This window comes from Corticium candelabrum, chromosome 17 (assembly GCF_963422355.1).
Source record: "Corticium candelabrum chromosome 17, ooCorCand1.1, whole genome shotgun sequence".
NCBI lineage: Eukaryota > Metazoa > Porifera > Homoscleromorpha > Homosclerophorida > Plakinidae > Corticium > Corticium candelabrum.
The window spans coordinates 2,337,961-2,353,526 of record NC_085101.1 but is presented as its reverse complement, the minus strand read 5'-3'; the positions used below and the strand labels follow the sequence as shown (position 1 = coordinate 2,353,526).

The window sequence follows — 15,566 nt, the reverse complement described above, 5'->3', positions numbered from 1 at the left end:
TACAGACAAGCGACAATCAGTTTTATATGGTTACAGTTGTTTGCTGATTAGCTATTACTATGCTTACAATTTATAGACAAAGTGTATGGGCATTCTGCTACAATGCAGAGTTCATGAGAGTTTCTTTTCCTCCTCTATAGCCATCTGAAAGCGTTTGCGGATCGTACACACAAATCTGCTAAAGTTTTGCGATGCATTAAGTTCAGCAACTAGCTTGTCTACATCTTGAACTTCTGGATTTGTCTGAGTGACTAAACAGAATAAAATCTATCAATACATTTTAACATCCTGGAAGGCACCTGTTAGAGAATTAAATCAACTTGACACAATAATTAAATTGAAAATGACTAATATCGCACATCAAGACTAAGTGTTCTCCCCAGAAATCTTAAAAGGCAGAGCAGAATACTCCGTGAAGTGGGCGTTACCAATACCACGCCCACTTCACGCAATGTTAGTGGCTTAGTCAGTTGCCACTTTTTCTTTCAACAATGCAGGTGTTCTTATCTTCGACGTCGTTGCTCATGAAGAAAGACTCAATAGTTCTCTGCGACGCCAACATGACACATGCACTTCGCTGACATGTATACCTACTTGCACGTGAACACCAACTGCGAAAGCGTGGTTAAGGGCTGCAAGTACAAGTGTAAGAGTTCTACACAATAATACCCCGTTTACACTGGCATGTTCAAACAGGCCGGACCGTGCCAGCTCGGTGGTACCCAGTCTCACGTGCCAGTGAAAACACGACCGAGCCAAGTTGGGAGCTGCCGGAGTGGGCTGACTCAGCCCGTTCGATTCGAGTGAGCTGGCTCGGCGCAGTCCGGTCCCGTTGCATAGTGTAACTACAAGTAGGTTAGATGACTCGGTTGAATATCGATAAAGCATGGACGAAAGTCTCTATCTGATTTCGTTGTGAGGAGACGAAGCCGTCCAGAGTCAGCTCATCATATCACAAGCAGTAGCACTGCTCGTTTTCTAGTGATTCCAAAACATGACTCTTCTGCACAATAGCTGCAGTCTCTTCGCTCCAGTTCACCTGCTCGGTTTTTTAAACAAGAGCACACACATATCTGGCCTGTTTGCAACCTTGCAGTGTATGTTACACGCGTGCTGGCTCGTTCAACAATTCACACCTTGCTGGAATACTCGAACAGACTGGCTGGTCCTTATTAGTCTTGTCAGTGTAAACGAGGTACTAGATGCAACCCGCTGTCTTAGCTAATTAAGTAATAAGCTTACTTCGAGATCCTCAAGTCTTGGCATCTGGATGATCTACTTAACCTAAAAGCTTAATTGCTTAGAATAAGGGAGAGCGGCCCGCTCTGCTAAAAGATCCTGGGGAGAACACTGAGACCTTGCAAAATTAAAATTATGATTTAAAAATTTTCAAATTATTTTTGGAGCCTTGAAAAGACTTAGTCTCGAAAACAATTGCAGTAGGGTATTTGAACATAATGGAAGATGGCATTCTGTCCTCCCAACTCGTAGTAGCAACCTGCAACAGCTGTTTACTTCATGCAGCAATCCATTTTAGCAACTGCAGTTATGCAGCAAGCTTTATTACAATGAGGCTATCTTTCCTGTTTCCCAATGATCACTTATTACTGATCTGATGATCACTTCAACTTGTCTGACATATTACACACCCATCCAACCACTCTGTTGTCAACCATTGATCTAGGGTATTTAACATTAAAAAGAACCACTGCCCTGTCACGAGGTCATTTAACTTTAATCTCCAGTCGCATCTAGCTAGAGCACACGATGCTCTCGTATGCACTAACCTTTAAACTAATATCTTGGGTTTGCTACAAATTTGGTGCACCAACACCATTCTCACTTTCATAAAAATGAAGTGAATATGCGGTTTTGTTTGTCCACACTATTTTACCTAAAAAAATTATAAGCATGCTATAGAGTATTACCTTCATACACTTTGCCATCCAACAGCTTCACAATAAAGTAACAGTTCCTGTCTTGATCGTCCCGATCAACATAATTGAAAACTGCTTGGATCTGACAACCTAATTAAGAGCACAACAGCCACAGTTCAAGCTCAAATAACAAATCACAAATTTGGAATAAACATTCGTAAAAGAAGAGACAGCAAACAAGGAAAAAACTACCCAACAATTCAATTGTTCTAGCCAGAACTCATTACAAAAAGGAGCAATATCATCACAATAATGAGACAAACATACATTTTTCCACACAACTACTAAACATCAACACTTGGTGTACTGTTATAAACAGGATGCTCACTGCGGTGCCTTATATTTTTTCAAGACCTGGCAATCAGTTGCCACAGAAACATCAAAAGGACAGTTAGTGTCTTCATAATTTGTTAACTAAGTGTTAGGCATGTAAATCACAGTTTAGTGAAGAGTATTCCAGACTAGATAAAAAATTTATATTATATGCCCAACTCTAATAGAGATTCCTCAACTTTTTATTTAAACCAGGCAAGCAAATGCACACACACACACACACACACACACACACACGCACACACACACACACACAGTGACAACGGTGAGTTGTATTAGACAGTCACAAACCTACATGTACAATTCATCTCCTGTAGTTAAATTAGATTATCACCTTTGATCTTTCTGAAATGAAGATGAAATTTATCCAAAATCTTCTGTAAATTTTCCGTGACCCTGTCGACCTTAGCAGACCTTTCCTCCTCTCGTTTCATATTAGCTAAAATCAATAACACAACTAACATTTCAGGTCAACTTTTTCATGCACACAAATACATGTGCGTGCGCGCGCACACACACACACACACACACACACACACACACACAGCCATGTTTCTTGCAACCTTTCGTTTCTTCATCCACAATCTGAAGTTTCTCATGCAGCTCTTTACTGACAGAATCAATATCTTTCATCAACTTCTTTCTCATCTTGTTCACTTCCTTCAGTTCTTTCTTGCCTTCAGCTACTCGTTGCTTGGCTTGCTGTTTAGCTAAAAATCACAGCGTAATAATTAGTCAACAGCTTCTCTCACATTATTATGTTCTCAAAATTATCACAAGTTTTCTGTTGATGGAAGTACACTGAGAGTAAAAAGGATCTCCAAACAAGATACAAGTTAACATTATTTTCTTGAACCATTTTATATAGCAATGTATAAGTGCTAAATTACGACATTGTTCACTAAAATGTGTCTAACAGCGTTTCAGTTAACTTGATTAATGCTCATAGTGGTCATGTGAGATCAGCACACCTAGACACGCTTGCATAGGCCATCTTGTATGAACTATGAACGATGTCATTGTCTACCACATTGCATTATCTCTGCCCTACTGTTTGCCCTGGAGAACCTTCTCAAACAAACTTCCGAAACTACAAGTAGGGGAAAAACGACGGAATATCCAGCTCTGAGACAACTCCACAAATCTCTAAAAATTTGTATTCTTCTGCAGCCATTATCTTACGGTTAACATTTTATGGAGTAGTGTACCAGCGAAAATTACCCAGAAATTCCCGTACGCTTTACTAGAAGATGTGCACGCGAGGTAGTCGCTAATGGCGTTCTAGAACAACGTTCATTGCTACGCTAACGCCGATTGTAAACACAGTCCTACTCTCCTTTCGTGCATGATACACCACTACGCGGGTCGTCCAGCTAGCCGACTGACAATGAAGTGACAAGCGTGAGCAGATCACGTGAGACAAGACGGTCAGGTCACGTGTGAGTGTCCATGCTGTAGAATGGCTTCCGATTTTCTCTACAAATACGCGCTATCCGCCGCTGCCGCTACGGTTGCTGAGACGGTGACATTCCCCCTCGACCTGACAAAAACACGACTGCAAATCCAAGGAGAGGGAGCCCCTAACCCCACAGCATACCGCGGGATGTTGAAGACCGCCCTGGGGATAATCCGAGAGGAAGGACCCCTCAAGCTCTGGCAAGGAGTCAGTCCGGCCGTACTACGACATCTTGTTTACACTGGATGTAGAATGGGATTCTATGAGAAACTTCGAGAGGATGTCTTTGGTCGATCACTTGATGGTCATTTTCCATTCTACAAAGCAGTACTGAGTGGTGGAATCGCTGGAGCTGCTGCTCAATTCATTGCCAGTCCGACCGACCTCGTTAAGGTTCAAATGCAGATGGAAGGTCGACGTAAACTCGAAGGAAAGCCGGCCCGAGTTCGAGGCACTTTTCACGCATTTTCAAGAATTGTCAGTGAAGGAGGAATACGCGCTCTGTGGAAAGGATGGGCACCCAATGTACAAAGGGCAGCTTTAGTAAACATGGGCGACTTGACTACATATGACACGACCAAGCAGGCACTCTTACAATATACTCATTTAGGGGATAACTCAATCACACATTCTATTGCTAGTGCAGCATCGGGATTAGTGGCAGCGACGGTCGGCACACCAGCCGACGTTGTTAAGACCCGGATTATGAATCAGCCACAACTCTATAGCTCATCGTTGCAGTGTTTGAAGCTAACTGTGCAAAATGAGGGCATGCTGGCCCTTTGGAAGGGATTTCTGCCTATATGGGCGAGGATGGCTCCGTGGTCGTTGACATTCTGGATATCGTACGAACAGATTAGACGAATTGCTGGAACATCATCTTTTTAACAATAGTATTAGCTAACAGTGCAATTATATTATTGTTGTATTATATTATTAACTTAACCAGTCTGTCGTCTATCTCACCTTCGAGCTTTTGCTTTCTTTCAGTGATGGCCTTTTCTCTGTAAGCGGAGGATTCCTCTGCAAAGGGGATCATAAAATAATAACAAGGTGGACAAGAATGTAGTCAGTTTGTCTAATGAAAGTGAGGTGAAGAAGGGTACATAGAGAGGAAATCGAATGAGATTGTATTCCAAGTACATTCAAGCTGTACTGATTGGTTCAGATGACAGTATGACTTGGATAAGACCGGAACCCAGAACCCAGACAAGACAGACAGACAGACAGACAGACACTCACAGACAGACAGACAAGACAGGCAGACACTCACCGACAGACAGACAGACAGACAGACAGACAGACAGACAGAAGGTAGAACCAAGCCCTATTGGCTTGGGTAGTATTTAGTTGCTTTGCTTAGATGGTGTATAATAGTTCAATGTTTGAAAATATATGTAATGACAGACAGACAGACAGACAGACAGACGAACAGACACTCATAGACAGACAGACAGACAGGCAATCATAGACAGACAGACAGACAGGCAATCATAGACAGACAGACAGACAGGCACTCACAGGCAGACAGACATACTGACACACAGTCAGGAAGTCAGAAATCGAACTATAAGGTCATCATGAGAAAATTGAGCAGTATCTCTAAGGCAAGGAAAGAAGACTGGGATGACACTGAACTAGACATTCAGAACTCTACTCATTAGTTGTTGTCGTTGCTGTTTACTACATAGTACAATGTGCTTTGTATCAGACTGTCCCATGTGGGATACTAATTTTAGCACAGTTGTTTTAGCTGCACCTTCATGTAGAGTTAAAGTTCTTTATAAATAGTGAAATACGTTTGACAGGCAAACAGACAGACTGTCAGTATTCTTTAGTTAGATAATCATCGTAAGACCCTGCTAAGATCAACTGTAGTGTATCACGTATTAGACTTTGCTTAGTTTGATTTGTAATAGTTCTGATTTATGCAAATATATTTCTTTGACAGACAGACAGACAAACAGAGGGAGACAGACGGACGGACCGACAGACAGAGAGACACACAGATAAAACAAATTCAATGAACGGCTGACCACCCGACAAACAGAAAGACTATCATCAAGTTTGACACTATCGATAGAAAGAGAGTCAGACACAGACAGCTGACTTTGGTTTTGTTTATCTGCTTGCGGATTATTTTAGTTACAATTTAATTATAAAATAAGTATATGCATTGACAGACAGACAAACAGACAAACAGCAGAGAGGGCGTGGCCACCACGGTCTGTCATTTGCCGTTACGGCGTGTACAAGCAAAGCGTTCCAGCGCTTGACAAAGGACGCAAATCCACGACAACACCAACTGATAGTTACCTACCTCTGGCTCTGTCGGACCGTTCTGTTTGAAAAGTGGTAAACCTTTCCACCACCGCCTCTAGTTTACTACATTTGGCCGTTAACGACTGGTCAGTAGCAGCAGAGGAAAGATCAAAGTCGCGACTGATGAGAGACAAAGTACTCATGAGAACAAAACCCGCGTTCGCCTTGAAAATACCGCGCAAACTCAGAACCATGCGTAACGCGCTAGGATAACCGCAAGCGTGACCATATTTGGTTGCAACACACGCCCGGCAACCTTCCCGGTCTGTATACGTGTGGATTGCATATTGAGTTCTTTATAGCTTTAGCGGCGACCATTTGACTGTTCGTAAAATATTTTGACTTGCACTAAGTTCTACGAGGTCTGCTAGACCTAACACCAAATGAGCCCGCGAAAACAAGTTACCTGTAAACCTGCTAGCTGAACTTTTAATAGAATGGTGGGATTCAGCCCAAGCAATGTCAAATAAAGCGAATTTTAGCGTTCCAGAGTTTCGTATTCCAGAGTTTCGTATTCCAACACGAACATGTCTAACGCGCGCTAAGCACGTGCCATGCATGTAAACACGCAATTGTCAGATCCGATGTCGATCTGATCAGAAACCAGTGATAATGACAACATTACAGAAAACCAGAAACAAACAGAATTGGCTAGACGTATTCTTATTCTGCAGCGCTAGAGTCATTTTCATCTCACACACTCTCCTCTTCATGATCATCTTTTGAAACAGTCGCCTCATCCTCCACAGGCTTTGATTCTAGATCAGGAAGCTCTAAAAACAAACCATTTATATTACTGGAAAGAAAAAGGCATATTTATTGCCTGTAAACACACTACATGTATTCTTATTTTTGTTTTTAGCAAAACTTGAAATGCATAAATATCAACTTCCGGGTCAGGGTATAGATGACTGAATAAATATTTATTTCCTTGAGATATGGTCGTGTAGTAAAAATATGTAGCACCCTAGTTTCATCTGCACCAATCAGTGTCCAGTATTTGCTTAGAATAATAAGTGACACATCCCACTTCCACTACATATTAACCATTCAACAAATCGAGCGATATAAGTGCGTGGGGCGACTGGTTTATTGACCAATCATTATGTAGCAAACGTAGGATATGCTACATACTCTAAGTGAATACTGGACACTGATTGGTGCAGACAAAGCTAGGCTGCTACAAACCAGTTATAGACATTCTGGCAAGAGTATAAGCAAAATACACACCACTGCACCCAGATCATTAGCAGTCGGGCTTCACCCTCTTGCCAACTCATGAGCACAGCAGGTGTATTTCGTGTACACTCGCCAGTCTATAAACTATATGTAACACGCCTAAGCACCTTGTTGTTTAGACGATGAAGACACTACCTGTTTTGGCTGTCTTTACTTAAAATGGCTCTGAACACTGGCTATGCTAAACCATACTACATGTATTATACAGGGTGAGTTGTCATTTCCATGGTGATGACACAAATTGTGACGCCAGACTAAAAAATTGTACTACTAGACCAATGGAAATGGCAATCACTTATTATGTAATACGGTAGTTATCAGTTTGACATAGTTTTCAGAGCTTGACTGTTTTCATACACACAGAATGTCCTGCTTGAAGAAGAATTTGAAATACTTCCAAAATAGTTGAAAGGCTGAGGTAAGTCAAATAGCTAATGTATTAATGTATTAGTATAATGCATTAATTAATTTACTGTTTGTGTATCAAAATGTTACACTTACCAACACATGTAATCAACTAATTAATAAAATTGATGCTTTTAGATGTAAAATTTTATTCCTATCAGAAACCAAAGACCTTGTAAAGGTCACCATGACAGTACATTTAAATTTGTTTTATTACTGAAATCGTGTACTGTTGGTGGCTTGGTAAAGGTTTGAGAATCATGTGACACACTGATATGAACTACAATACCAAACATTAGCTTGCACTGTGTCGAATATCCAAACGTTGTTTCTAATCCAGCAAGTTGCATTGTTGTACAGGTTTCATTACATTGATCATACAACAAAACCACAATCATAGCAAACGTATCTGTGCACAATCAACCAGAAATTTCCTCTTCAAATTGATCTAATTTCCTCTGCCTAGAGCACAAATGACCGATATACCTATACGTCTAAATACAAGCTCCCCAAAATTCAAGCCCGGGGCTTCAATTCAAACCACTTTGCAACTTAGTCTGAGTGTTGTTTTTAATAAAAGATTAAAGACCCAGACTGAATAGAAGACCCACTACACCATTTCTTCAGTTGCATGTGTACAGATGAGATTTGTTTCAACCTGCAGACGAGATGTCTACTCATCAACTCATTTGAAATTATTATATATTCTTTCTAGCGTGCAGGAATCACTCCCAACCATTGATGGCGAAGAGGATGCTCTAATGACCTTGAAGGAAGGACAAAACCATTCTGAAGAAAGTCAAACATCATCTCTACCCCAGTAACAATGAATCACAATCAGTGCAAGGAACTGGGCCATGCCATAAAAAGAACAGAAGGAAGATCTAGTGTTTACAGAAGAATCAGACTTTGAACGCTTTATTTACTGCAGACGACTTGCTGCAATTTTTATGTAGCTGGGCAATCACGTGTAACAGAGGTGTTCATAATTATTGACAAGTGAAGCAACTTGCAACTCTGTAGCATGCAGTCAGTGTATTTTTACCATATAAGCCCCTGTCTAAAAACAAGCTCTGGGTCTTTTATTAGTACACAAAAACCAATTAGTGCAGTCCACAATTTAATTCAAGCCCTGGGGCTTGTATTTGGATGGATACGGTACTTTGACATGAAAGAAACATGCATAAAGTCTAAAAGTCCGTAGATCTAAAATATTTGCCCACACCAGCGAGACCCCACTAATCTACAAGATCGAACACGTGAGACTAAACACAATTGCCACACAGCGTATTATAACTCCGAATTCACAGTTCACTGATGCTTACCTTCATTGTCGCTATCGTCTGAGTCTAGTGTGTCCTGTAAAGACACCAATTCACTGTTACTCGCTGCAACACGACATAAGTCGCAACTCACCTCGAGTCCTGATACATCATCACCCAATCCACCCATCTGTGACATCAACTATCAAACATCGACACCAATGCTGATTTCAAACCCACACAGTTATACAATGCTATATGTCTCACTCCTTCCAGTTCGGGCTCGTTATCTCCTTCAGGCTCTGAGTCATCTTCGTCTTTCCAGCGACTGAAGTCAGTGTGTACAAAATGTGGCTACACACCATTCCCATGCAGTTCGTTACCTCAACATTACATACAGTAACCACAATAGAAAAATTGCTTGTTACCTTTTTACCCTTCACTAGACAGTTCCAGTAGGAACCGGACTCCTGTTTTGTCAATTTCAGAAAAACCTCTCGTTGAGTTATCTTTTGTTTTGTGTCCTACAGAACACAAATCCACATTTACAATTCACTATACTGTGTTAATGAATAGAACTATGCCATTCAAAAATTATTCAATAGAAAGACACAACCAAAGGTCTATTACTATAAACTCATAATAGAACAAATTTTCGTGTCGTTTTTGCCAACATGATGCTAATACCTGATAAGTAATTTTTGTAATTGTGCACAAAGCTTTCAGTAGCTTGTCTCTTCCTTTCCTTGCATGGACAAGTCTATGTTCCTCTCCAGAAGAGGTAGAAAGCTAGCGCAGCGCTATAAGGGCGGTCTTACTATTCAGCCAATAAGCACCTCCTAAGCCCCGTATTTGAACCACGTGCCTATTTCAGTCTGCCTTGAGCCACTGTGAGTGCAACATCCGGATATACATGCGGATGGTTCTGAGTGTTCATGACCCTTTTATTATAAACTCTCTGTTTTCCTTGATGGAAGCAACACTTACACGCATTTGACTGGCGCAAAGCAGCCCAAGTAGGAATGTAGAGGCAAAATTCGACAGATTCGTTCAACCATGCCTACTTGCATGAATTAATGATGGACTAACGCTGCCACGGGTCGTACCTCCTAACATTTCGTGCAAACAGACAACGTGAAAGTCATATCCTGTACAGTAGGTGACTGCTTTGCAGGTAGGAAGTGTGAACTCTAGTCACTTTCAGAATCCTCTTAGGGTTAGAGTAAGGTGTACCTAGAGTAAGGTGTACCTAGAGTAAGGTGTACTACCAGTTGAAGACATCTGCCTAGTTACCATTTCGTTTTAACTGTCTTGAGGTCTAGGTCTAAATAAAAGACGAGATTCGTCTGTGGACGTTCCTTTAATGCACGCTAGCTTTCTACATCGCCAGAGTTGTGGTCGCTACTCACTGAAATCGGTGAACTTGGGATAACTAACAAAACATCATTGAAAAAAAGGTCGTGGAACCACAGAAAGATGGAACATTCTAGACCACTGACGCGTAACTATGTGAAGTCCACATGTAAACATCAATTCACAAAAGAAGCTCATATGATATTATCAGTCATTGTTTAGAGTACATCCAGACATAAAGCAGCACAGAAACAAAGCAAACAAGGTCTAGGAGAGACCAAATTCGCTAATAGGTGTGCCTTTAATGCACACTAGCTTTCTACCTCCTCTGGTTCCTCTGACTCGGAGTCTCTATGGGTAGTGTTATTGCTATACGATACCAATTTGCTGTTTTCATGTCCTTTTGCTTGTAATAGACACGAAAATTAACATATCCGTCCAAATACAAGCCCCAACAAAATTCAACCCTCAGGGCTTCAATTCAAACCACTTTGCAACTTAGTCTCTGTGATGCTCTTAATAAAAAGACCTAGACTAAATAGAAAAACCCACCCTATCTTTAGCTGCATGCATACAGGCGGGATTTGTTTCAACCTGCAGCTGAGCCTACTCAACCACTCATTTGAAACTATCACATATTCTTTCAAGTGTGCAGGAATCACTACCAACGTTAATGGCACGGAGGATGCTCCAATGACCTGCATGAAGGACGAAAGCACTGAGAAGCAAGTCAAACATCATCTCTACCTCAGCAATGACAAATCACAATCACCGGAAGCAACTGGGCTGATGCCAGTAGATGTCATAGAACAGGAAGAGGTGATCTAGCATTTTTAGAAGAATCAGACTTTGAAGGTTTCACTGCAGACAACTTGCTGTAACCTTTATGTACATGTAGCTGGACGATCACGTAAACAGATACAAGTGGTGTACATATTGACAAGTGAAGCAACTTGCAACTCTCCAGTGTGCAGTCAATATCTTATCTTGCAGTCAATACCATGCAAGTCCATGTCTAAATACAAGCCCATGTCTTCTATTAGTACACAAACAAGCTTATTGCATTTCACCATTTAATTCAAGGCCAAGGTCTTGTATTTGGATGAATACAAAACGCAATCAATAATTAATTATATTAGTTTGCTTACGGTAAGAGTAAAGCATCATCATGTTCGTCATGCACATATCTAGAGCATAATTACCAGATCCCTACAATTACACCCACACTGCTGCTAAGCAGTGATACTTAGAACTATGACAAAAATATTTTCTATTGAGCCGAGGGTTACTGTTAGTCTCTCATAAACCAGATGCATGCAGAGGTTTCGAACAATATATGCACATAATAACACTATAATGGAAAGGTTAGCAAAGACATTAATTAACTAAATAATTTTGCATCAACTTTTTCTCTGTCCTTAACATTTCGTTGATGCCTACAACTCTACTTTTTAAATAACACTAACAATCTGTCTGTCTGTCACCTTAGTATTATCAAATCACAAAGATATGAGCAATTGTCAAAAGCAGTAAACCCACAGCAGTCCATTACATTGCTCATGTTCTGCTAGTCTAAACTGACGTTCAGCCCTAATGGATTACAAACTGAGCCGCCATCTCTCTAAATTTCAACAACAGACAGACAGACAGATAGACAGACACATGAACAGACAAACAGACAGACAAAATATGGTCAAGTCTAAGACCAAGTGGCAATCAATCATTTCAGTGACACTTCAATGATGCAATGAATAAGTCATGTCGGACAACCTTATAGCATAGCCAGATTAGATCATCAAAATAGAGCGTACTAAGAGTAATTTTGAAAGCTTCAGGACAGTAGTAGTCCTGTTAGTGTTGCTGTGGACAATTCTCTCTTGATGTAAATGCTTGATTTACATGGAAATATGTACTGACAGACAGACAAAAAGACAGACAGACAGACAAAAAGACAGACAGACACACAGACAGACAGTCAGACAGACACACAGACAAACCCATGAACCTGATTACTTTACCTCACTCACGCATGTAGGAGTACTAATAAGCCAAATAACCAACAATAACCACAGACACAATTTGGGTAACTCCCACACAACACGTGGCCACAGCAAAACACAGGAACAGAAACAGCAGCTGACTATCTTCTATGTCATTGTGTCTTCCTGTCGGACTGTCTATACACGTTGTACACGTACAACTCATAACTAACCCTTGAATATCTCATTCTCAAAATGCGGAGAACTCTTCAAACTATATATACATATATCACCTCTAATTACAAATAAATCAACTAAGTAAAGTACATTGCAGTTACACCTACACCGGAACTCAACGCCGCTAGGTCGCCTACTTACCTGAGGTTTGACAGGTCGAAAGAATTCCAACTCGCAATAGTATGGTCTATCTTGAGTACCCCCTGTGCCACTACAACACAAAACTCGCTCTATACACTTGCTTCGAGTGTTGGCGTAGGTCTCATTAAAACTGCTCAAAAATTGAAACCTAAAAATCAGCTTTTCTTCCGTTACATCGAGCTTGTGGTTGTGTATGTCTGTTAGTCTAATGGTGACGTACAACACATCTGAACGCTCTGCCCACACGACCTCTGGCGACGGTCTGCAAAAGTAGAAACAGTTTGTAATGTACAGACTACTACTAGATTCGACTCGAATGACTTACAAAACTTCCGCCATGTTGGTTCAATGATGCTGTTGACATCAATAGTATGACGTCATCGTCATAAGCGAAAGATGGGTTTGAATTTGCAGGGCCAGGCGCAGCCGACACGTGATGGCCTGTAAGCGTGAATGGTGTGCAAAACTACTGTAGACGATTGATTTTTGAAGTTGCGTTTTACGATGACGAACGCTGAATTGGATGGTAACTAGATCTATACAGATGGATAGAGAATAGACAGCAATCGAAGTTGTTGATTGTTATTTCAAAGAGAGTTGCCGTTCAAATTGGACGAAAGACTCAAATTGTGGTGCGCAGAGGTGCTTGAGCCTCGGTAACCCACACTGCTGTCTACAAGTGACGGATAAAGGTGGGAGGAGAGATCCTTTATATGTGTAAAGCACCAAGGTTAATACAATTGATATTAATTAGACACAATTAAATTTTATTACAATAAATTTCTTTAATTAATGCCTAGATTCGTGCTAAAAAAGACCTGGTGTAGAATAATAGCAAGAATGTATTTATGCCGCTATGTTGCTACAAACTGCATAACACCACAAACAATGTTCTGGTTATTCTGGATCAGAGGCAATTATTGACAGAAAATGATTCATTATCAGAGCAGAGATCAGATGCCATAGCAGGAAGACAAGTTGGGTTTTTATCCTCTTGGTGTGTGTGTGTGTGTGTGTGTGTGTGTGTGTGTGTGTGTGTGTGTGTGTGTGTGTGTGTGTGTGTGTGTTTGCATCTTCAGCGGCAAAAGAGAGAAGAGTCTACAGTTTCAAACAACACATCTTATTGCAACCCTACTTTGACGATTTGATGCAGTACAGTAGTTCACTTCTTCGTCTCTCACACACACCTAAAACCTGAAAACAGTCCTCAGAATTGAGGAACCTGGCTCATCATAAGACAATGAGCATCATGCAGAATACTGTAACAGTAGCTATATAGTTCATTACAGCAATATTTGTGTCGTTACATGTCTCCTGTTTTTGGAATGCTCTGCTGCAATTCGGAAAAGCCATTTGTCGATTATTAGTGTTGGTGTGAGATAACAGTCATCTATTGTCTTCTCATTTTTCTTGCTCTCTTTGTAATTTTCACACACCTTCCTTCCTTCCTTCAACGCTACTCAGTTACAAGCTAACTACTCCTGAACAATGTGTTACATAAATAAACGAGAAAAAGAAACTGTTACAGTGTGGAAAATAACAGTAGGACATAGCTAGGACGATGTCACACTAACAGTGTTGTTTGTCAGACCAAATACTGCACTAGTGTTGGACAAAACATCACCGGTAGGCATATATAATAGTGTAAACCTTGTCTCTTAGCACGTGATGGCCTTTCCAATGGTGTAACTGCTAATTTCATGAACTTAGGTGCCTCCTAGCATGCGTTATCCAGAGAAAACCTCAGCTGCCTTTAACGCCATTTCTCCTTTGGAAGTTGGTTATCAAAAATTACATGCAAAATGGCTGCAGTAGGGGAGGCACTTAGTTAAACATGTAACACCATACAAGAATGTCCTACCAAGGCTCAGTCTGTCCGAGCCAAAATAATTCCCTATTTTCCACACCGTGTTAGGTTGTCTGATCTTGATGTTGATGAGATCGCATATGAGAAGCAAGTCCAGCTTTAGATCGACATGTACTGGTACACAAAGAGCACCACAGAGACTGTTGCATAGCTTTCGGGACGTTGCTGTGAGTTCGCTCATGAGCAATAACTCCAATTCATGATCGACAGCCTCGATTACATGTATGACATATAAGTTAACTTGTGAATCTTGTAAGAATTTCATGACGCATTTGACTTTCTCTCACTTTTCTTCACTCTCTCTGTTTCAAAACTACTTAGACAAGTCATGATTTTGCCTTTCCAATTGGAATGCTCAGAAGCTATGACTTCCCAGTTTGTTTGAGAGATGTTGTACACACACACACACACACACACACACACACACACACACACACACACACACACACACACACACACACACACACACACACACACACACACACACACACACACACACACACACACACACACACACACACACACACACACACACACACACACACACACACACACACACACACACACACACACACACACACACACACACACACACACACACACACACACACACACACACACACACACACACACACACACACACACACACACACACACACACACACACACACACACACACACACACACACACACACACACACACACACACACACACACACACACACACACACACACACACACACACACACACACACACACACACACACACACACACACACACACACACACACACACACACACACACACACACACACACACACACACACACACACACACACACACACACACACACACACACACACACACACACACACACACACACACACACACACACACACACACACACACACACACACACACACACACACACACACACACACACACACACACACACACACACACACACACACACACACACACACACACACACACACACACACACACACACACACACACACACACACACACACACAC

At 41.2% G+C, this 15,566-nt stretch overlaps 3 protein-coding genes across 3 annotated transcripts; 1 reads left to right on the top strand and 2 right to left on the bottom strand.

Moving 5' to 3' along the window:
- Positions 1-20: 20 nt before the first annotated feature.
- LOC134193245 (kinetochore protein Spc25-like) lies at positions 21-6,213 on the bottom strand. Its single transcript, XM_062662064.1, has 6 exons — positions 6,047-6,213; positions 4,693-4,749; positions 2,834-2,980; positions 2,605-2,709; positions 1,929-2,027; positions 21-251 (listed from the first exon to the last, which is right to left on the bottom strand). Exons 1-6 carry the CDS (start codon positions 6,189-6,191, stop codon positions 112-114), a joined length of 693 nt encoding a protein of 230 aa, XP_062518048.1. The 5' UTR covers positions 6,192-6,213; the 3' UTR covers positions 21-111.
- Positions 3,513-4,671, top strand: LOC134193244 (mitochondrial uncoupling protein 4-like). Its single transcript, XM_062662063.1, has one exon. The coding sequence runs from the start codon at positions 3,730-3,732 to the stop codon at positions 4,612-4,614; it is 885 nt and encodes a 294-aa protein (XP_062518047.1). The 5' UTR covers positions 3,513-3,729; the 3' UTR covers positions 4,615-4,671.
- Positions 6,214-6,541: 328 nt separating the features above from the next.
- On the bottom strand, positions 6,542-13,087 carry LOC134193055 (prostaglandin E synthase 3-like). Its single transcript, XM_062661841.1, has 8 exons — positions 12,990-13,087; positions 12,813-12,926; positions 12,665-12,734; positions 9,383-9,478; positions 9,222-9,308; positions 9,109-9,156; positions 9,018-9,051; positions 6,542-6,821 (listed from the first exon to the last, which is right to left on the bottom strand). The coding sequence occupies exons 1-8, from the start codon at positions 13,001-13,003 to the stop codon at positions 6,742-6,744; spliced, it is 543 nt and encodes a 180-aa protein (XP_062517825.1). The 5' UTR covers positions 13,004-13,087; the 3' UTR covers positions 6,542-6,741.
- Between the last annotated feature and the right edge of the window lie 2,479 nt (positions 13,088-15,566).